The sequence below is a fragment of the Fukomys damarensis genome, unplaced genomic scaffold, assembly GCF_012274545.1.
Source record: "Fukomys damarensis isolate Sample0158 unplaced genomic scaffold, DMR_v1.0_HiC HiC_scaffold_24, whole genome shotgun sequence".
Taxonomy (NCBI): domain Eukaryota; kingdom Metazoa; phylum Chordata; class Mammalia; order Rodentia; family Bathyergidae; genus Fukomys; species Fukomys damarensis.
In genome coordinates, this window is record NW_022900936.1 from 70,704,343 (window position 1) to 70,728,109 (window position 23,767).

At 47.6% G+C, this 23,767-nt stretch overlaps 1 protein-coding gene across 4 annotated transcripts in view; it reads right to left on the reverse strand.

Moving 5' to 3' along the window:
- The window catches only part of Srgap3 (SLIT-ROBO Rho GTPase activating protein 3), a 227,324-nt gene that overhangs the window by 4,653 nt on the left and 198,904 nt on the right, over positions 1-23,767 (reverse strand). For 3 of the 4 annotated variants that reach the window (XM_010618756.1, XM_010618750.1, XM_010618742.1), the window contains 7 exons: positions 17,511-17,645; positions 14,462-14,567; positions 14,060-14,287; positions 10,388-10,467; positions 7,403-7,583; positions 6,011-6,160; positions 3,610-3,937 (listed from right to left, as the gene is read on the reverse strand). In XM_010618756.1, coding sequence (XP_010617058.1) covers positions 3,610-3,937; positions 6,011-6,160; positions 7,403-7,583; positions 10,388-10,467; positions 14,060-14,287; positions 14,462-14,567; positions 17,511-17,645 — 1,208 coding nt within the window. The remainder of the gene's footprint in view (positions 1-3,609; positions 3,938-6,010; positions 6,161-7,402; positions 7,584-10,387; positions 10,468-14,059; positions 14,288-14,461; positions 14,568-17,510; positions 17,646-23,767) is intronic. The other variant, XM_010618762.3, reaches the window with a different exon arrangement.

Here is a 23,767-nt window from a genome sequence, read left to right on the forward strand (position 1 = left end):
TGTGTGTGTGTGTGTGTGTGTGTTTTGTTTTCTGGTACTGGGGATCAAATTTAAGGCTTCGTTCTTTCGAGGCAAGTGCAGCTCCATTGAGCCACAACCCCAGCCCAGTTGCAGATAATGGTAAAACTAAACTCAGAGGGCTGATGAGCCCTCAAGGACTGAATGAGATGATTCCTGCAAAGATCTCGGCATACAGCTAGCAAACAAAATATACTCAATACGGCCAACCACAATAGCAATAATCCCTATCACTGAACACCACTCCAAATCATTTCCACTAATAGTTCACTGAATCCTCACACCTTTAAGCTAGGAACTGCCATTATACGCCTTTCACAAAGGAGGAAAATAAAGCTCAGGACTGGTCAAGTAATTTTCCCATGGTCACACAGCTAATTACTAGCACAGCCCACATCTGAGTCCAGGTAATCTGCTCCAGAGTCCCTGCCCCTAATGGTCATTTATTCTTAAAGGTCCTTCATTATTCCACAAAGTGTAAATCTTGCAACTTCACACTGTACCTCATAAATTTGTACAATTATATGTTAACCTTTTAATTTCAAAAAAAGATTCTTGCCCACAGAGAAATTACTTGAAATTATGTATCAGAATATTCACAATCTCCATCCCAGTATCGTGATGAGATATTTTCATTTTGTTAAAAAAAATGGAAAAGCATAAAAGCTACAACCCCCCTCATCTATCTGCACGTGCCCTTCCGGGAGACCCTAGCATCTGAGAGGTGATGAGGTGAGAGCAGTTGAGCCACACAGGGAGAAGATGCGGCACACCCGGACCAGTCTGGGGCGCCCATCCCACGGGGCGACCTCCCCAGCCTCTGTGGCCCCAGAGCCCATTGCAGAGCTACAGCTGCAAGACAACAGGAACCCAGGACCAAGGGACAGGCTCTGGAGCTGTAGGCAGGTCTCAGCGACCCTGCTGCACCCTTCACTCATCTGATAAAAGCCCACATGTTTGCTGCCCATTTGGCATGGGATTACAGTGGAGCTTTGTAAACAGCCAACTCATTGCCCAAGAGTCCTTGGCCCACAGATGGCTCCAGGGACTCCTCCACACCCAGCAGGGGCAAGAGGGCTCTATTGGGCCTTTATCCAAAGAATCAGCTGTGAGACCTTCTCTACAGGAAGGGAGAGATGGCCACCTCCCCCTGGATGCCACATCCCCACCTGCATGACATGGCCTGCTTTCCCTGGCTACCCTAGCATCACCCATTCTGCTGGAACTAAGTTCCCTACTGCCCACCCCACTCCCTCCACTGGGTTTAATCCAGTATGAGCTGATCCTTTAACAAACAAATGTGATTATGGCCCCTCTACCACCATTCCACCCTGAAGAGTGTGCACTGGAAAGACAGGAAGCTCAGAAAAAGATGAGCCAAGGTGTTTAGGCTGGAGCTGTGCATTAGTCTAAGGCATGAGGTGCTCAGATGGAGCTGCAGAGAGGTACTGGAGACAGAACAGGGTGGGGAAGGCAGGTGGTTTTCCCTGCCCATGAGAGTGCTTCTCATTTTGATGATGGTGTGGATTATTCCTGGAACACTCTTCACCTGGGTTTCAAATCTAATTCCTAGCAGACCTTTCAAGACCAGGGAATGTAGGGACACTCCATCTACTACTGGGGATTCTCCGAGCCACCTGTCCACTTTGTAGCCTGTAAAATTAAGAGTGCCTCAGAACTGCTGCTGAGCAAGGTGCTGGTTTTCTAGTGTCCCCCTGGCTATGTATATACGGTTTACCGTAAGTTCCTAGTTTACCTCCATCTATGAAAGGAGGCCTTGAGTGGCAGCTGTCAAACTGCAAGATATGTAGATATCTGCCCATCAGAAACATGTGAGCCTACCCACATGGACTGGGCTTGCAACATTCTCTGCAAATAGAAAGCCCAGTGACGGCTGTTCCCTGCTCTCATCCTTGGCCATCCATCCACACACATCGATTCAATTCCCTAAAACATCTTACAGATGAGCTCTTCAGCCTTGCCAGAACATCATTCCACAAATTCTGTTACATATTTCTGCTTTCTCCACTGAGAGCCCATGGAACTGGCCTGCTATGGGATCACTTTTGGAAACAGCATTTCCCTTAACACAAAGGCCATGCCCCCACCAGGATTGGGTGGGCTTCCAGGTGAGGTGGATGCTCAAGTGATGTTCTCAAGAGGACAGCCTTCAAGGACAGAGGCACAAGTCACCTGTCTCCTCTGCTTGACCCCTACCAAGACACTGATCCCTGGGACACTGGGAGTGAACCCTGGGACATGGGACCGAACTAGACCCAAGGTGTGAATAGGAGTGTTAAGTGTACCCTAGGGATCCTCCCTGAGCTTCTCCCAGAACACCACTCACAATCTCTCCTTCCTCTTCCAAACAGGAATGCAAATGTTGCTCTCCCGGGGAGAATTCTCACTGCCTACAAGGTTCTGCCAGTCTGACTGTTATCTCTTCTTAAGTTTTTGTGGTGCTGGAGACCAAATCCATGGCCCTGCATGTGCCACTGAGCTCTGATCCTGGTTGTGACTGCATTTGGGGGGGGTGGTACTAGGAATTGAACCTAGAGCCCTTGCACTGACCAGTGCTCCCAGACCTGTTTTTATTTTTAAATTTTTGAGACAAAGTCTCACTAAGTCACTCATTTACTCAGGCTGGGCTTGAATTTAGGATCCTCCTCCCTTAGCCTCCCAGAGTGCTGGGATTACAGGCCTGCACCCTCCTCCCAGCTCTGGGTGGTTGTTATCTCTTAAGTAGGAGGTAACTCTGGAGAAAGGATTCCTACCCTAAATTGCAGAGGAAAAACAGACACTCTAGGAAATATGATAGAACTTTCCAAAGCATCCATGAATCCTCTTATGCAAACTATTTAATAAGTCACAGTTGTGTACAGTTGCCAGACACTGTCATGCACACAGAACTTTACTCTTTGAAAGAGCCTGGACATCTTCCCCTCCAGCTTCAGCTACTGAGTCCTGCCAGCTTCTGGGGCTCAGGTCGAAACTTCCCAGGGAACCTCTCCCCCACATTTCCGGCTCTCAGAATACAGTGACTACTCCTTAGAGACAAATGGCCCAGCCACCGTCTCAGAGCTGTGTGTGTGCTTACTGGCTGCCAGCTCTCTCTTCTCTAAGCAGTGAGCTCCATGTGGGTAGGGCTGAAGTCTCTGTTTTGGGTCTTTGCTGTACATTAATGCCTAATGTGGTGACTGTCACACAATGGATGCTCAATCAATCTTTGACCATAAATACACAGAGGAATGAATGAAAGATAGATGGATGGATGGATGGACAGATGGACTCACATCAGGCTATTTTATGGAGAGTCTTGCCATTGCTCTTTCCCCATAATTCAGCCAATCCCTTCTCTAGCCCTGGACACTGGGGGATTTTCAGCCTTTACAGAAACCCTAGCCAGGGGAGGCACCCACCTGGCTTCCACTCCAAGGTGAAGGCCCAACAAAGGGAAGAGAACCAGCTTACTCTCTCCTCTTCTGGCTTGCCTCGATACCGTCAAAGGCCACGGTGGCTCCCCTCTTGGCAAGTCCCACCCACCGCCCCTTAAGAGTTAGCTGGCCTAGCTGCCTTCCCTCTGACCCTTACTTCTGCCAGGGCCTCGGCCTCCAGGGACTTGTGGTCCCCTAAGCTGCTGTGCCGGGTGGAGCCGCAGGTCGACCGCATCGAGTGGCCTTCTGAGAGAGCCTTCTTGTCGGGGTAGTTGATGCTGCCAGCACTCCCAAACGTCGCCATCCTCCTCTTCTCCGGGCTCTCCATCCTCCCCCGGCTGAGGGGGATTTTGTGGGGGCTGCTAGGGCAGGCAGCAGCCCTGGGTGGTGTGTCTATGCTGGGGCCCAGGCCCCGGGGAGGACTGTGTGTGTCTCCCCCACTTCGGCGCCTGGGGATGGCTGCTCCGTCGGATCGTAACCGCACTCTGCAAAGGAGCCAGAGGATGGGGCGGGGGCAGAGGTCAACCCTGGCCAGCCTCAACATGGGTCAGCCAGTGCCCATGCCACATACCACACGCACTGCTCTGGCCAGGGAGGGGAAGGTACAGCGAAGCCTTACTGTCAGACCGCACAGCCTCCCAGCAGAAGAGCTGCTCAGAGGGAACACAGCCCAAGAGGTGGTGCACAGAGCCTCCAAGCTGCAGACAGCAGAGGTGCTGACTCTAAAACCAGCATCACCTGCATATTATGTCTGAGCCAGGATTTTAGTCTGGAAATGCTTTGGTTGTACTTAGTTGGGGCCATGGTATGTCCTGAAGCTTTTGAAACATATCCACAGTTCTAGAGGGGCTCTAACTGGTCTGAAGCATTGAGGCTCGACTGTACCCAAAGTCACCAGCACCATACAAGCACAGGAGGGGCCCTGGGAACTAAGGCCTGTTCACTTCCTGCCCAATCCCAATCTCCCCAGGATAGGGCTATGTCCATGAGGCTTTTCTGATCTTGGAGAACTAGTCGTTTAAGAGTTGTTGTGTTGTGATCCCTCTCCCATCTCATGGAGGCCCTGTGGGTGTGAGAAGGGTGGGAGTGTCTGTGTGTGCTCTCCTGAGCTCTCCTGGGGTCTCCCCTGAGCTCTGGCTCAGATCTGGTCTGTTTATCCACTCAGTTGGTGCCACACCCCTTGCCCACCTTCAGCGTCTGAAAGCACCTTGAAGATAGCAGATTTTGCCGTACTCTGTGGAGGTCATCAAGGGTACCACGGCCCTGGTGAGGGAGGGAGGGCGGGATGGGAAGGAAGGGGACCATGTGCTGGGAATGCATGTGAGTAGGGGCCACATTCACTGAGGTCAGCCACACTCAGACCCTGTGTCCCCAGCCAAGCTAAGCAGGCCTGTGGGTGCCCAACAGGACCAGAGCAGAGGTGAAGAAGAGGAAGAGGCAGTGAGTGAGAAAGAATCAGAAGAAAGGAGATGAGAGAAGGAAGAGGGCAAGGAGAAGAGAGGCAGGAGAAGAGATGGTCCTCTCAGCAGTCAGGGGCCATGGTGTTTTATCCCCCCCAGCCTTCTGCCTCCCCACCCCCTCAACTCTGTCACCCATCATAACTGAATAGAAGGTGCTGAGGGGAGACATCAGGACTTCAGCTGAAATAAATTCGTAAACATGTCCTTCCACTGTGACTGTTTCTTTGGCTCTGTCCGCAAATGCACATGTGGATTGACCACATGACCTTCTACTAGAAAAAAAACTTAGAACATAACTTGTTTTTGAGAGGGGGTCTCGCTAAATCAGTACGTTGCCCAGGAAGAGTTGGACCTTGCCATCCTCCTGTCTCAGCGTCCTACAGTGCAGTGCAGATGTGGCCACTGCACCCAGCAGGTAAAGCATTTCGAGAGTCCAATGAAAATAAAGCATGGGTAACTGTCAGTTCTTTTCTTTTCTCCTCCTCTTGTCCTTGTTTATATTTTATATAACAGCCACATACTTGGACTATACCTGTTCTCAGAAGGACGTGGCAGCCCCATGCAGGTCGTGTGATAGAGCCTGGCCCACACACAGGAAGTAAAGAACTTGGCAGATCTGCTCCCACCCAGGAAGTGGGTGGAATGAGTGTCAATCTTCCCAGCACAGTAGGTACAGCTTTTCTGTTTATGCAGTGGACCTCAGGGGTGCATGAGCTTTACACTAAAGTACTGGGTAACAATGGAGGTTTCAGTAGGAAGCTTGAAGGAAATGCAGGAAGTGGGAGAGGGAGAAAAATACTTGCCAATTTCTCTCCCTCTGCCTTCTCTCCCTCAGTCTCATTCATTATCATTATTTTAAAGAAAAAGCACTGAGTTCTCAATGCATGTCTTTCCTCCTCTACCTCTATCCCTACCCAAACCTGGACGGTTTTATTCCCAGCTCTCCTGAGCTACTCCAACCAGCCTGCCCAGTTGTGCCCAAGATCCCATCCTGTGGGAAAAGGTGTGGCAACAGCCTCCTTCTCTCTCCCCTGCCCTCCTATCTCTCTCCCAGTTCAGATGTGAACAGATGCAGCAAAAGGAACCAGCATTTCCTACCGGCCCATCACCCCCCCAAAGCCGTAGTCTGAGATGTGCTCCGTGGGGGACTGGAGGTCGTTCTTGGAGGAGGCCTTGTCATCCAGCAGCGGTCCACTGCTGGCCTCGCTGTCAGCCTTTTGGCTCAGGCTGTCAGAGAAGGCATCATCCCTGGGGAGAGGAGAGACATGACTTGGAGGAGTCACCCTGCAGAGGACCCAGGACACAAAGAGTTCCTTGTCACCTGTCTGAGGGGCAGAGCTGACACACACCAATGCCAACTGTGCCCACAGCCTGGGTGAGCCACTGCCCCAGGCATACTCACTGCCATGCTGCTGAGGCCAGCTTCTCCTGCAGGGCTTTCTACACCCACCTCTCCTCTCCTCACTCTTGCTTATTCTTCTCTCCCAGGCTGTGCCTGAACTAAATCAGACCAAGAGCTGCCAGTGTGCTGGAGAAGCCAGTGGTGGCGGCTGCACACTGAGCATAGAGAATGGCAGCTCTCTGGGTCTCCGTGCAGCTCCAGAAGGGATTCAGGGCTAAGCCAGGAAGGGAAAAGTGACTCCATCCCTCAACTCCCCTTCCAGGCTGGAAGACGTCCATGAAGGGGCTCGACCTCCTAGGTGGCCCTGTCAGCCTCCTTTCACAGCCCTCTTTCTCTTGTAACATGCCTTGGCCTCAGGGACCTGGGACATCAGGCACTGCTGAGGGCCCTCCACCACAGCATTCCTCTTACCATTCGTCTGGCCCTGGCCTTTCCTCAGGCTTGAACCTTCCCCTCTCCCATAAAAGCATAGGTCTTCTGCTATGAGGTTTAGCTTAGTGGCTGCTTCCATGCTAAATCAATTTCCCTGTACCTGACTGGAGCTTCAGGGAATGTGCATACAAGAGGAAACCTTTGGTGGCTCAAAGGGACAGAAAATGTAGACTTGCTACGGGCTAGGTACTTGGAGCGTGGGACTTTTTTCAATCCCTGAAAGCATAAAAATGGCATCCTGTTAACTAGAAACAAAGACATGTTTGGTTCTGCCCTTCCCCTGTGAAGGCCCTGTCAGGGGAAGAACAGTGGGTAGCAAAGAGAGAGTGGGCTGGTCACTGGCTAGGGGAAGGCAGGGAGAATATGGCAAGATCTGCTGGACACTATGAACCATGGTGAGGAGGGTCCGGGAGGCTGTCTGATGATCAGGACAGCTAGCCAGAAGCACCACACACCAACACTATGTGCTCTGAAGGACAAGCCATTTGCATATTTGCTAAGTGGACTATCAATAAAGGGAAGTGGGGTATAACACATTCTTAGAGAAGATCAAGCATATTATGCCAGCTTATATAACCCAGCACTCCCCTCTGGTGCCATTGCAGACATCACCAATCTATCACCGCACTCTTCACAGGTCTCCAGTTCCCACTCACATGTCCTGTACAACTATGTACTGATGGGGGATGAGTCCATCCACACCATTGTGACGGCCTTCCCACCAGTCCTCCGAGGCACGGTGGTACAGGAGCAGTGAGGCCCCCTTCTTGAAGGACAGCTCACGTGGGGACCGCCCCACGTAATCAAACTTGGCAATGGCTTCAATCTGCTCCACTTCTGGAAAGAAAGCAAGGGAAAGAGCATCCATAGGTCAGCACAGGGTTAGCCCAGAAGGCTCCCTGGGATGCCCTGGCTTCTATGGGCAGGACAGGTGCCATGCCTGGTAAGAACATGTGCTGGGGACACTGGGGTCCTAGGACATCCTCCCCATTGTGTAACCTCAAGCCAGCTGCCTAACTTCTCAAGATGTCCACTGGGAACAAACATACCAGGTCCCTATTTTCCACTGACCCTCTTGCTCTCAACTTTTTAACATTCATTAGGACAGTATTCAAAGAAACTTGTTTCTTCTACATCTTTACATAAGTTCTGGTTCTGTTTTCCCATGAGCCCTTTCCCTCCCTTCTCATTCCTTTGGTGGTTTTTAAACTTTGGAGAAGTCAAAAAGGCAGCGTGTGTACAAAATGTGACACACAGTTTTTAAGGGTCCCAGAATCCTCAGGCTCACTGTGATGAACCGAATTGTGTCCCCCTCAACATTAATATGTGGAAGCCCTAGTCCCAATGTGACTTTATTTGGAGATAGGGTCTTTACTTTGGTAGTTAAGGTTACTTGAAGTGCTGGTGAATAGAGGGTAGGCCCCTAATCCAAGATTGGTGTCCTCATAAAAAGATGAAGAGAAACACCAGGACATCTCTCTGTGCATGCACAGAGAGGGGAGCCATGGGCAAACACAATGAGAAGTCAGCTACCTACAAGCAAAGACAAGAGAGCCCTGGCCCCAAGTCAACTCTGATGCAGCACCTTCATCTTAGACTTTCAATTTTTACCTGACAGTAGCTGTCACAACCATGATTATAATTACTAGTGGATTTAGCTTGCTGGAGAGATCCAGAGATGAAATCCAGGCTACAGAAGGTTTTAATGATATATAAGAACATAGAGATGGTGATATTTTAAGAAGAGACTTTGCGGGGGCAGGCAGAGGGACTGTGTCTACTATTTATTCATCCTGTGTCATACGCTGTACCCTAAGAAGGGCCTATGCTTGCCAAAAAATGTCATAAAGGCAAGCACAAAGATATGTAATTACTTAATTTTTATTTGCATTGCTGGAGATTGAACCCAGGCCCTTGCACATGGTAGGCAAGTATTCTACCATTAAGCCACATTTCTGGCCCTTTTTCTTTGAATTTTATTTTTCATATGGCTCTCACTAAGTTGCCCAGGCTGGGCTCAAATTTGTAATCCTCTTGCTTCAGCTTCCCAAGTAGTTGGGGTTGCAGGCATCCACCACCAAGCTATTTTTTTTAACAGAACAAAAGGATAACAAAAGCAAGCCCTGCTCTTTCTAGCCTGAAGATGTCTTCCCAGTGCTGAGTCTCCTTGGAACTCTCTCTGCTCCATTTATCATGGATGATCTTGTATCCATCTATCTACCTGTCCATCACAGTTAAGATTAGAACACCTGGCATTCTCACCTGTGAGTTGTGTGACCTAATTTTCCTTTCTAAGACTCAGTTAGATGGAATTATAGAATTATGAAGTACAATGAATGAAATAAAAAAATTTACAAGAGGGGCACAGCAAAAGACTTGAAGAGGTGGAAGAAAGAATTAGTGAACTTGAAGATAGACTGACGGAGATTATGCATGCTGATGAATGGAGCAAAAAAGGAGGAAAAGTGAGCACAGCTTCACTATAGGAGAAGTAGGATCGGTAGCTATCTCATAGCCCCATTGGTCTTTTGCTACACCTTTTCTGAGGCCTCACTCCTGGGATTCATACTGCGGTACTCCCTGCACTTGGGAGGCACCTGGCTGATGTTACCACTCTGCCTTAGCTGCATCCTATAAATTTGTAAGTATTATGTATTGATGATTTTATTCATCACATTTTCTAGTGCTCTCTGTTTTTGTGTGTATGCTTTTAAATTCTCTTAGGTGGTCACTTGTGTCCAGCCTGAAAAAGTCTTAGTATTTTTGTAAGATGGTTTTAATAGTGACAACTTTTTTTCAGTTTTTTAAAACTTGGAAAATCCTTTCATTAAATTTCTGAAAGATAGTTTTACTGCATATCAGATTTTTGGTTAGCAATTATTTTCTTCAAGCACTTTGACTGTGATATTCCACTACCTTCTGGTATCCATTGTTTCTACCATGAAATGAGCCATCAATCTTACTGAAGGCTTGTTTTTACCTTGCTGATGTCAAGAGTGTATGTATCCTTGTAACTGATTTTCACCATTTTTACTATGATTTGTCTGTGTAAGGCTCTCTTACATTTATTTCACTCGGAGCTTATTTCTGTCTGTGTTGAGTTTCCTGGTTGTGTTTCTTAGTAAGTTTGTGAAGTTTTTCGCCATATTTCTTCAGTTTTTCTACTTTTGTTCCCACTCCTGTCATTTTTAGTACTTATTATATATATGATGGTATATGTAGTAGTGCCCAAATTTCTCTGCACCATGAGGAACTGCTTGCAATTTACCAAGGTCTCACGACAGGCTGGGGACTCCTCAAGGACCTGCCTTACTCATTGCCACATCTCAGTTCCCAGAACAGATCCTCCAGGGGAGGGACAAAGGGCTCTCTCTACTGGATGCTCTTGTCCCTTAGGATTTGCACCTGGGCCAGCAGGACACACAAGGGCAGATGTGGGCCAGGTGTGGAATGTGGTGAGGACCTGCTTGGTGCTGGGGCCCGGGACATGCAGAGAATTGTTCTCTGGGTCCTCACCTCTTCTTAAGGACAGTTGTGTAAGTGTGGAAAGCTGGAGGGCTCTGCAGGCTGGCCCAGAAGGTGGCAGGAGGCCACACAAGAGACTGCAGGTAAGACCCTTGGCCTGAGCTCGCCATACTCACCTTCATCACTCGTGTGAGGCTCTGTGCCATTATCATGGTCAACTTCATCGATAGTCCCTGGCTCACTGTGTGGGCTGTCACTGCAAGGAAAAACAGGGAGGGGACTCATTATAGGGCTGTCTATACTCACAAGACTCTTGGATCCCCAGGGGAAGCAGCCCAACCACCACTAGGCCCTCACCCAGCACTGGCCCAGGCTCACATCAGCCTATCTTTTCATCAGACCACCCTTGGATCTTCTAATCATACCACCATTCCCAGCCCCTCATTGGGGAGCCTCTCTGGGCACCTCCCTCTGCTCCCTACTGGCCCTGGTATTTGCTGGGCTATCTTCCCGGTGAAGATGGTCAATGCTTTGGATGTGTCCCTTAAAGGTCATATGTTGGAAACTTTATCCCCCGTGCAACTGGGTGGGGAGGTGGTTCTGCCCTCATTAATGGATTAACATGGTTATCCCAGCAGTGGGTTAGTTGTATGAAAGTAGGCTGTCACTAAAGCAAGTTTGATCCAATCCCTCTTACTCTCTCACTCTTGGCTTTCTTGCCCCATTGCTTGTGCCATGGGATAATGCAGCACAAATACTGGCACCATGTTCTTAAATTTCCAATTTCCAGAACCATGACTCATACACATTTCTGTTCACTGTAAATTATTTAGCCTCAGATATTCTGCTACAGACACAAACAATGGACTTAGACAACGTATGTATATTCTGTAGGACCCGGACAGTGGTGATCAGGCCCCAGCATTTATCATCAGAAAGTCCACGGGCAAGAACAGAAAGGACCTTTTGGTTATTATGAGTCATTTCACCTGGCTTGGCCTCCTTGTCTCACAGTTCGGTGGTGCATGACTTAATCCCAGCACTGTGAGAAACCAAGACAAGAGGATCAGAACTTCAAACCCAGCCTGAGCAATTTAGTGAGACCCTGTCTCAAAATTTAAAAAAAAAAAAAGGCTGGGGATGCAGCTCAGAGCCTTAGGTTCAATTCCCAGTTCTGGGGGAGAGGGGAAAGCCCCATTCCCTCTGAGCAGTATGCACAGGCTGGCCACCGTGATGTGCTCCAGGTGTGTCCTGGAATTATGTCACCCCTGCTACTCCCAGGCCAGATTACGATCTTGCTGAGGCCAGGTGTGTTCACACAGTTGGTGGGTGGGGTTTTCATCAAGCCACTGAGGGTTGTAATGCATGGCTGTCATGCTAGGCAGGAGAGTGCCATCACAGGACGGGGCAAGGCCCACTGCTGCACTGCTTACATGCCAGGGAGGGGGATGAGAAAACAGTCCACTCAATTGGGCCAGTAAGTAACAGCTGCAAGCTGAAATAGTGTTTTGTAGGAAGTGGGCAAAGACAAGAAGCACAGAGGGCACCTACATAAAATGGTCAAGGTAGGCTTCTCAGAGGAGGTGACACTCATAGTGCCATTTAAACGGAGAGGGCTTTAGTATGAAAATCTCTCCACTGCCCCTGGATTAGGTCCAGACTCCACAATGGCTACCAAGACTACTCAGCTCCTGGTTGTGTCCAACCTGGGAGCCTTGTCCCTCACCATTCCCATGCCACACATGGCACTCCAGACACACGGACCCATGTGTCTTTTTACTGAATTCTCCAAGCCTACTAAATTCTCCTCCCACCCCTTACAGACCAGTTGCTCTGCTGTCAGCTCAGTACCTAATTCCAAGACCTAGCTGTCCACCCCACTCCTGAAACTGCCTGCCTCTGACTCCATCACAGCTCCCTGCACCAGGAGCTGATCTCACTTGGATCCCATTCCTGCCCCCCAGCCTGGAACCTGGACCACGGCACAGCCTCAAGGACCATATGACCACGTGGTCCACTATGCTGAGGCCTTCAGCCAAAACTCCCTTTTTAGATTTGAAAACACTTCCAAAATTACCACATAATTAATAATTTTCTAGTCTTATGGGAAGCAAGTGGGATTGAGAAAAGTGCTATTATTGTATATGGTTTTTGGATAAGATAAGCTCTGTGGGTCTTTTTAATACCAACCTATTGAACCAAGAAGAACTGGTGTTGGCAAAAAGTGAGAGAAGGCTTCCTTTTATAGAAATGAAGCATCTGGCTGTTGAATGCTTCTGTTACAAAGCAGGGACATTATTTCTCCTGAAAGCCCTCATAAGGACAGAGAACTGTAATCAGACATCACACAGCCCAGGGTTTCTGTGTGGAGAGGTGTGTGTGCAGGAAAACGGGGCTGGAACACCTCCCTTCTCTGAAACAACTGCTCCTATCTGCTCCCAGCACACAGGGAACTTAGGAGCCCAAGGATGCTTTGCAGTCAAAACCCTAACTGCCCCTTTGTGTCTGGCTGATGGTGAGGGTAAGACCTAAATGCACAGCTGTATATTGTCCTGTGTTGGGAATTAAAAAGCAGTGGTTATTCTTTGGCTAGTCCCTTTCACTTGATGTGCTGAATTTCATGTCTTCAATGAACTGTTTTCTCATGGAGAAATCTTTTAAAACTAAAAACCTTAACTGACATACAAAAACATCAAATAGTACATATTTATGTAGCACTGTGTGCTTTTTCAATACATGTACCATTTACACACTGTATGTATGATATTTAAACCAGAGTAAACATATCCATCTCCTTGAACATTCGTGCATGCGCGTGCACGTGTGTGTGTGTGTGTGTGTGTGTGCATGCGTGTGTGTGTGTGTGTGTGTTGCTTTGAATTTAAGGGACCTTATGCATGCTAAGCATGTGCTCTGCCACTGAATCCCAGCCTAAACCCCGATCAGGGTTTATGGTGAAAACACTCCTTCTAGCTTTCTGATACGGACAGTACATTCTCATTATCTACCATTATCCCACACCCTACTTTGCTTTTTAAAATGTTTCCATGTCTTCACACTGTAAGGTCTTAACCGGGGGAAGCCCTGACTCTGAACAGGACCTAAAACATTGCTCCTGAGACAGAGTGTTGGCAGAAGCAACAGGTCCACAGGCGTGCCCACTAGTGACTGCTGCCCTGGAGGGGATGCTGAAAGAAGGCAGCTCAGTCTGTCTTGACAACAGACCTCCTGGGTGGGAGGGGACAGTGGTGTCAGCATCACTTTAGCTCATGAGTTTTAGGGCATTCAATTTCCCTCCACTTTCTGAGATGGGCCTGCAGCACCCCTCACCAGCAGCGGCATCACCTCTGCTGGCCACGAGGAGGCCTCACTAGACCCAAACATTTCTCTGGCTTGTGTTGGCACACTTGGGAAGGAGAAACGCTTTTTCTATTAAGGATTCTCAAAATGGGTTTAAAGCTGGCACTGCTGACTGCCTTCTTGCGAGCACCAAGGGAAAGGCTAAGTATAAGCACAGGGAGGCAGAGCAGAGGGATGGAGAGGGCAGGGCCACCTCCCGACAAGAACACCTGAGCTCCTAGATCCAGCCACATCTGAAGATGTATCCCCCAGACTTTTTAGTTATATAAACCAATAACATCATGTCTGGCTCAGGACAGTTTGAATTGCATTTCAGTCCACTGTTACCAACAGGATCTTTACTGATGTACCCATCCCTTATATAAGGCTGCTGTGAAGCTCAGATGAGGAAATGTACACGGGAGTACAGGCTCTGAAGCAGCAAGAGAGCTGAAGAGCTCAACAACAATGACACGGCTAAGCACAACATTAAGAGGGAGGCCTCTTACCAATATTCTTCCCCTCCAGCCATGCACTTTTCATACACAGGTCCCTCGAGCTCTCGGGGGCTGGGGAAGATGGCTTCGTGATGGATGATGATGGTTTTGATAACTTCATTGACGTGTGCCTGGCAGGACACAGGGTCCTGCCCATCAGGGATGTGCATGAGGGTGGGCCCAAAGCAGATGGCCAGGTTGTAGGGGTCCATCATGTTCTCGTCGCTATACTGGGAGAGGCTAGGAGAGAGGAGGCACCCGCAAGTCACTTGGGAAAGGCAGATCCTCCCCTGGAGTTTCTTTCTGGGAGGAGTGGAGTCCACTCAAATCCAGGAGAGACTGCAGAAGCCCTAGGAACCACCACCCAAAGGAGGCCAGGGTAGAGTCCAAGGGGGGCTTTGGCCAAGCACTCACTGGTTGAGGAAAGCAAAGAGGTATCTCATGACCACAATGACCACACGGGGTAGGGTGATGAGGATTTGCTGGATCTGGTGCACCCTCTCGGCTGGGTTCTCCAGTTCTGTAACACAAAGGGGGTTTTTGGAGTGCCTTTCAGAGTCCCACCTCTCAAGTGGATCCTGTCCCCAGTTCTGTCTTTACTTCATGAGATACAAATGTGATCCTTGTCTGGCCAATCAGAGCATCAAATCCCCGGTTAGAGGGAGGGCTTGGGGCTTGGTCTACACAGAACCAGTTAGAGCTGATCCTCAGAACTTTGGGCAGGAGAAACCTATGGAGAGGTGCCTGGAACTTTGGCAGAGGGAAAATCTGAGCAGCTGGGAACTCCCAGGAAGGAGGCTTCTGCCTGACAGAAGTTGGCACAGAGACAGGGGAGGGGCAGACTCCTGCTGATGGTGTCTTAGGGTCTGAGTGCAGCTGGACCTAAATTTTTCAAATACATGAACCCACACATTCTCTTTTATGGATCACACCAGTCTGAGTTTCTCTCACATGCACCCTGGAGTCCTGACAACACAGGCAAGGATCATGCTTTACTAAACTAGTAGCTGCTTAGAAACAGAATGGTGGATACACAACCAGCTGGTAAGCTACCCACTGGCCAAAAGGCTCAGCAGAGATATGGGACCACATCTCTGACCCCTGCTTTCAGCTTAGCCCTGGAGAGACAGGCATTGGTATGTTTATCGGCTCAGCTGGGCTTGGGAAGAGGAGACAAGCACTCCTGGAGAGGGAAACCTCATGCTGCCAGCACTCTGAAAGTCACCTGCAGGGCTGATGTGCAAAACGATACCAGTTTCTTTGCCCAGTGATGTTTTTCTTGAACAGACCCTCTCTCCAGCCTCCATGTTCTGAGAGATGGGGCTGCAGCCATCCTGCCAGCCTCATCCCCAGCTGCTGCCCCTTCCCCAAGTAGCTGAAGAGGATCTGAAACAATGCCCTCCAATAAAGGGCCTCTGACAAATCCAGGGCACTTGCACGCCTGCAGGGCATCCTCTGGGGTTGACACAATGACTGGAAAACAGCACTGGCATCTGGTATCCAAGAACCAGGGTTCTACCAGAGTTCTGAATTTGTGGGATACACACAAGGTCATCTCTCTGTCCTGAATTCTAGAAGTATCACATAGGGAACCCCTCATTAGATGGCCTTGTCTACCCTGTCACTTTGACGCAAAGGACACTGCTACTCCCAGACCTGTGCATATGCTGCTCTCTCTCCCTCGGCTTCAGGACACAGTCAGTCTACTCACAGATCAGTTTCTCAGCCCAACCCCAACTCCCTCCATGTCCTGAACTTCAAGCACTCTTGCCTGAGGACCAGCTCTCATCCTACTTGTTAACACTGTTTTTCCCAAATACATTTACTTAGAAAGGAAACTCTGTATTACTTTGTAGTCGAAAATGAGAGACATTGTTCCTACTGGGTATTAATATAAAAATAGGTAAGCAGCCTCCCGTCTAAGGGGGATAAATTCCAAGACATAGTATGCTTGTCTGAAAGCGTGGCTAGCGTATAACCTGTGTACACTGTTGCTATACACATAGCTACCTTTGATAAAGCTTAATTCATAAATCAGGCACAGGAAGAGACAACAGTAACTATTAATAAGATAGAAAAATTACAACAGTATGCTGTAATAAAAGCTAACTAAAACTCATGATTTGCTTATTTCTGGCATTTTTCCACGTAACATTTTCTGACTGCAGTTGACTGTGGATAACTGAAACTTCTGCAAGTTGAAACCACAGATGGGGGGACTGAACAAGAAAGCAAAAGAGTGTTGCTAAGTTACAGGTGGACATTGTCTGCAGAGCTCTGGAGACCTCAGCTTTCTCTGTTTAGAAGGGCGGCTGATGCAGGAGAGTTTCTCCTTGACATAACCACAGGGCTGAGGAGGGAGCTGAGGAGAGTCTTTCTTGTGTGATTCAAGTCCAGCAGAGTCATGGCCTGGGCAGAAGTGACATCCTTGTTCACTCAGGCCCCCTGCACAGGAACAGAATTACTAGGGGTTCTAGAGACACTGGGCTCAGACAGAACTGAGCTTCTGTGGCCTGGGACTTCTAAGCTGGAAGTCAATCTGGAAAAATGATCAGGAGGTCATGACAAAGGCAGATGGGCCAGGCAGGACCTTTCACACAATGGAAGTCAGAGGGGACAAGCTTCCCTCTCCTGTTGCCATTTCCTGGGATGATTTCCTGGCTACAAATATCTCAGTATTAGGAGGGGACCCCTAGAAAAACTGGGCATGACACAACTTTTCTGTAAATTTAGTAACATTAAAATATTTATCCTATAATATTAAAATTTGAATATTCTAAAATGAAAACATTTGTTTATAAACTATTTCCCAAAAGTAACCTTGGACTTTAGCGTCTTAGTCAAAATACCTGGACATCAGCCTCCCAGACAAGGCTCCTCCTGACTTTTCCCACAGAAATGCACCAGTCATAATGGGCTCCCACAGCTAATGATGGAAGAGGACTCCTACAGTCAACCTACTGTCACCACTTCCCTCATCTGTCAGATTCCTGACCTGACCCCCAAACTGTCCATGGTTCCCCGTCACTCAAAGTGAAAAGCTCCAGGACCCCTGCAAGAATGGATGGTCCTCCCCTCTTGCTCCATCTTACTCTTCTAGCAGCGTGCATCATGCGCTAGCTGGGACAGCCTAGCACTGGTCCCCCTGTTTGAGTCCCCAGCTCTTCCTAGGATCGCCTGCACCCACACCTGTCCTACAAGATGTGCTCAGACCCCTCTCAGGTCCGATCTGTGAAGCCAAGCCTCGCTTTGCCTCTTCTCTCTGAGCTCCAGCGTACAGGGAAAGGGGTTCACCATGCCCAGTAGCCCTCCCTCTCTCCAGGAACCATGTGGTCTCCACAGCTGGAGGACAAGAGCCACACTTCCAATATCCCCTTCTGTGTCTAGCAAAGGGATGAGTCCGCGGGGCAACTTCAACCTGGATCTGTCCCAGAAGCAATCATTCCACCTGGGAAATACTTACTAATAGTAGATATTAAATCTTGAAACCTTTCCTTAGGAAAGAGTGGGTTTTCCAGTCCTCGGAAATACAGTTTTAAAACACCAGCTACTGAATTGATATCTCGCTCATTTTGATCATCCACGAGTGGGTCTTCACCTGAGAGGAACAGGAGGCATTTTGGTCAGGGCTGTGCAGATGACAGGAGAGGTGGCCCTGGACAGTCTGAGCTGGAGGAAAGACAGCTGCAACAAGCCTCCCCCAAATATGACACCCCTACCCCAAGCTTAAAGTTCTGCCTTCAACTTCCTGTTGAAAATATTCAAAGCTACAGAAAAGTACAAATAAATGAATGCACACCCACTGCCCTTCACTGCCCTTCATCTTGCCACACCTGCGCCTTCCTTTCCTATTTATATTTTTGGTGGCTCGATTGTTTGAAATATTGATAGACATCACAACATATGACTGCGAAGCACTTCCACACGTGTCTCCTGAAAACCAGGATATTTTCTCTTAACCCAATCACAGCCATACACTAAGGAAATGAACAATCATTCCAAACTACCATCTCACAGAAGGCACATACCCAATCTCCACAGTTGGCCCACAATGTCTTCCTTAGAATTCTCTTCGAAGTCTAACATCTGACCAGCACTCACACAGTTCATTCAGTATTATTCCTCAAGAGCCCTTTAAACACAAAATAGACTCTGATGGTTTTGTGTCAGCTTCTTTTCTATAATATTGACCTGGCTGAAGGGTTCAGGCCAGTCGTCCTGTAGAATTCCCTCATATTCTGAATTTGTCTCATTGCTTTCTCATGACTGAACTCAGGTCAAATATTTTGGCAAGAAGCTAAATGTGATGGCTTCGCCTGTAATTTCAGCACCCTGAAAGGCTGAGGCAGGAGGTTAACAAATCAGAGCCTGGCTTCGTCAACTTTATGACTTAGTGAGATCTTGTCTCAAAAAGGCAGGGTAGTGGGAGGCTAGGTTGGGCTGGGTAGTAGCTCAGTGTGAAGGTCTTTGGTTCAATCCCCAGTACAGAGTAAGAGTTCTCTGTGAGTGAGACTGTGATCACCTAACCCCATCCCGTGGGAAGGCAAGTACATCAACCTGCCCTGCTATGGGGATTCTAGGTGTGATCACTGTGTACAGGCGCTGACCTTGAGTTCAAAGGCATTTATTTCTCCCTTTTATAATCAATCAGTGATCTGAGAAATGATGCTGTAAGCATCCAACATGTTGAGACTTTTCGTTTATCACTGTGCTCAAGTACCTCACCAATAGGGTTAGCACCCAGGGATGATTTTTGCCCAAACTAATTGTTATGGGGGGGGGCAAATGGCGATTTTTCTATTTTTGTCATTTCTTCTACACTTTCCACCTGCCATTCTTTTGTAGAGAAGAGCTTTCCCAGTGTCCTTTAATCCCTCACCCCCTTAGTTGTTAACATCTTTCCCAACTCACTTCTGTCATTTTAATCCCATGTGTAATACACCATGACTATCACTAGTCTTGGGAGACAAACTGTCTCAAATTTGGCCATGCAGAGTCCTCTTTTGTGTACTTTTAATGGGATCTCCAGAGGAAGTTAGGTCCCTGGGGCAGTGTCCTTGATAGGGTCACTGAATCCCAGCCTCTTCCAGTCTCTTTCTTTGCCTCCTGGCTGCCGTAAGGTGAACAGCTACTTCTACTGTACATTTTCAGTTTATAATGTCTTCAACTTACGATGGGTTTATCAGCATGGAACCCCATCATAAATCGAGCAGCAACAGTATATCTTCTTTTTTCTTACAGTGAAAATTTTTGTTTTGAATAACAGTAGCAGCGTATTTATCTGACTTATCCTGGAATAGGCATCAAGAGTTTCAGAGTTTTAATAAAAATAGTACTACTAACAATAAATTATTATGTAAAATTTTTTATTTATTTCAGGAGCTTTTATTTTTGTGTTCATTTAGTTTTTGTTTCTTAGACTGTCTCCTGCTAAAGAGGTATTGGTAGAAGATAGAAAGTAAGTTGGGTGGGTAAGGTTCCTGTAATCCCAGCACTCTGGGAGGCTGAGGCTGCAGGATCCCATGTTTGAGACAAACCTGGACCATTTAGTGACCCTGTCTCAAAATAAAAAATAAAAAATGGGTTTGTGATGCAGCTCAGTGTGAAGGCCTTGGGTCCAAGCCCAGTTCCTCAAAGATCACCAAGAATCACCCCACCAAAAAAGAGAAAATAGATCAGCAGCGCCTATAGGCTTGGGGGCCAAGGTGTGGGCAATACAGGAAATGGCTACTGTGGGTACAAACTTCTTTCAGGGATGGTTACAAAATTCTGAAATTGTATTATAATGATGATGCACGAGCTGTAAGTCTATTTGAAACCACTGAAATGTGGACCTTAAAATGGGGGATCCTATGGTGCAGAACTCAGCAAAGCTGTTAGAAATGTAGGCTCATGTCCATGTTCAAAAGTTATTCTCTGCGCTTGTCAATTTGATACAGTTACCTTATTTCTATTTGTACTCAATTACAGGGATTGATTTTTTTTTTTTTAGAAATTCCCCTTTAAGTTTAGAGTTTTGGAAATATAGAGCATTTGTATAGTCCAAAAGGCAAAACCAGACAGAAAGTTGCTCTGAAAGAAAGCATACCCTCATCCTTCTCCCTCCACACCTCCCTTGTAGACAGTCTCATTAGTTTTGGGTTTGGCCTCTGTGTTTCCTTCTGAAGGTTCAGCATGGGTCAGCTGACCAACAGCAGAAAGGAAATATTCCAAAGAAAAAGTTGCCTTTGTACTGATCATGTATAGATGTTTTTCTTGTAGTAATTCCCTAAACAGAATATAACAACTATTTACACAGCATTGCCATTGCATTGTTATAAGTAATTGGAACCTTTAAACAATGGGTGTGCTAGAGCCAGGGATTTAGCTCAGTTGTTCCACTGCCTCTCTCGCAAGTGCAGGGTCATGAGTTCGATCCCCGGTGCCAGGAAAAAAAAAAAGATAAACAAATAGTGTCCTTATTTTCAAAGTTGGTTTATTGTAGACAACAACAGAGTTGAGTCTTCTTTTTATACCCACTCTGACTATTGCTATCTTTTAATTCCTGCATTTATACCCCTGACATTCAAGGTGATTATTCATATAGTTGGATTAAGCTACAATATTTGTTACTCTTCTCTACTCACAGTTGTTGGTCTTTGTTTCTGTCTTTGTCTTCTTTCTCTTCCTACTGTGATTTTGAATTGAGCATTTCATATTTCAATGTATCTCTTTCCTTAGCTTATCAGACATATTTCATCTTTTGCAGTTGGTTACCTTAGAGTTTGACAACATGAATTTAGAACTAATCTATACTCATACTATCACTATACTACTTAATGGAAAGTGTAATTTTTAATAAAACAGAACTCTTCTCTCCTATGTCTTTTATCACTGCTATCCTTCATTTCACTTATATATGAGAACACATACACAGATATATGTGTAAAAAGTATCCATAAGCACACATAACTGAAATATCATTGCTAGTTTAATAATTATTATTATGCTATTATGACGAACGTTACATTAGATCAGTTTAGAATTGGAAAATAAAATTTTGTATCTTCAAAACTAAAGTATATGGAAGAATTGTATAGATTCTATGAAAATACTACAACATTTTTTTATAAGGGATTTGAGCACCCAGAGATTTGGGTATCTTGTAGTGGTTTTAAGGGGGGTCCTCAAACCCAACCTTCACAGATACCAAGGAACCTACACAGGGTTTCTGTTATTTCTTCCAGTTCTTATATAAAATATAATGTACTTGTACATAAACTTTCCTCTTCATTTAATAAGAAAATGAACTAAGGCAAGTAAATGAACCATGAATACATTAGTTCACAGAGATCGTCCTTCTTTTTAATTGCCGCAAAATCTATTTTGTGGACAGCCTATAATTCTCTCAGCCCATCTCTGATGGCTCCATCCCTGAAAACACTACTGCAGTGCATCCTGGCCTGTGTGTGGAGGTCCAAATCTATGGCTGGGTCCTAGCAGTGGTGTCTCTGGGTATCTGGGTAGAGTGTGTGTGTGTGTGTGTGTGTGTGTGTGTGTGTGTGTGTGTGCGCGCACGTGTGTGTGTGCAGAAACTATATAGACAGTATTGTATTTTATTTTATTTTTTGAGACAAGGTCTCACTATTGTGCTCAGGCTGGCCTTGAACTCATCATGCCCTCAAATGCATGGAGATCCTCCTGCCTCTACCTCCCTAGTGCTGGGATTACAGGCATGCACCACCATGCCTGATTCCATGTGTGGTTTTATCAGACAGACAGCCACAGCCTGCTGCACTGGGACACACCATGTTATCCTGCTACCAGGAGCCTCATCATGAGATGCTGTTTGGCACAGCCGCACACAGCGTGTTGTCAGTCTTTTAAAGTACTGCCAACTGGAAATGAAAAGTGGATCTCAGGAGGAGAACACTCTTCCATTCAGCCAGAAGATGCAGAGTCTGTTCACCAATGGGAGCTCCCATGGGGAGGGAAGGCAGCAGTGAGGGGCCTAATGCCTCCATGAAGGTGCACAGAGGGCTTTTCCTCCTCCTCCCAAAAAGCCCTGGATGTTTGTATAGGTCTGGCAAACAGGAAGAGAAGAGCTGGAAACTCATACTTGGATCTCTTTACTCTGCCTCAAGAGAAAGTGAATGTCTATCACTAGTAAAGGCTCTTCCAATTCCAATCTGCTTTTGTGCAAATTCAACAAAGCCCCCTTCCTTCCTGGGTAAGAGCTCACAGCTGATACAGCAGGGCCATAGCTCAGCTCCCACTTGTCCTCTTGGTGGGGTACCTTGTGGGGGGCCCACCCTAAACTCCAGCATGTGGCACCCTGACATGGTGTTAGGTTAACCTCGTACGTGTTCTCACCAAAGAAAGTGAGGCTGTTTGCCCATCAGGCTTCCTTGTGGGAAGGAAGAGAGAACACATTTAAAAATGACGGCCTGTCCACTCAAGTGAGATGCACATATCCACATGTGACCTCTAGGAATCCTCACAGCAGTGCATGGCCCCACGGGAGGTCTGATTTCAGCACCGCCCTTCTCTCCTGAGGGACAAACGAAGGACCACTAAACGAAGCATCTTTGTGCCTGTGTGCACAATTTAGCACAGATACTGGCAGCTTCCAGGTGACACAGTGCTGGGGAGTTATCCTCCTTCTACCTGGGACTGTCAGCTCTGGCTGCCTGCCTGTCTGCATCCCTGCCTGCCCATCCAGCCAGCCATCCGTCCGTCCATCCATCCATCAATCCACTTTCTTTCCTGCCTTCTTGCCTTTACAGTAGAATTCCAACTTTTTTGTTTTGTTTCTTTTCCAAGGAAGCAGTTTCTATTAAACCCCAGCATACCAATCCAAGATGCCCTCGCTGCACAGGAGGGTGGAGGGTGTTCAAGCCCTATCCCCTGAGCCTCCCTGTTGCAGCCTGAGAAATGCAAAACCAGTACCATGTCTGGCTACTTCCTATTAGTCCCACTTCATGCTTGTAGCCTCAGGATTCAAAAACACATGGATATTTTTCCCCGTAAGTATGAGTCACGCACATGGGGACACACATACTCACACACACATGTACATACATGCTTGTACACACACCACCCACCATCCCAGAAGGTACCCAGTGCATAAATGCAGCCACCAAGATTTTCTGCTTCCTTGCCCAGACCTCAGCCTCCGCAAGCTGTACATTCTGGCCCTGGAAGGAGCAGAGTCCTACAGCGAAAGATGCACGGGACAGCTTGTATGAATGACAGCTTTTTCCAGGAGGAGGGGAAGAGTGAAAGTTCCAGACAAGTCTGAGAGGAAGCTGTGTGCTCACTGAGCAAACTGAGCCCCTGAAGTCGTGGTGCTGTCAACCGCCAGCGCCGCTTGTGGCTCACTCTTGTGGGCCACATCCCCCAAGCATTGCCAACACTGTATGGCAGGGCGCTGTCCTCAGGGCCTGGACACACGTGCAGTCAGGGTGTTACAGACCCTGCCATTGCAGGCTTAGAAGCAGCCCCTCACCAGGGCAAAGCTCAATGGCCACCAGCCTCCTCCATGACAGCCCCTCCAGCACCCTCCTCCAGAGGCTGGAGAGCGATCTGAGGGCAGTCTATCATGTGTCTGGCTTTACGTGGTGCAGTGCTCAGGGTAGAGTTTCAACTTGCTTGCTTTGGGACCCTGGGAATCTGGTGTGTCTGGGTGGATCACAAAAGTCTGGTTTTGGAGGCTGTGTCTAATCCCGTGCCCCTTCCTCT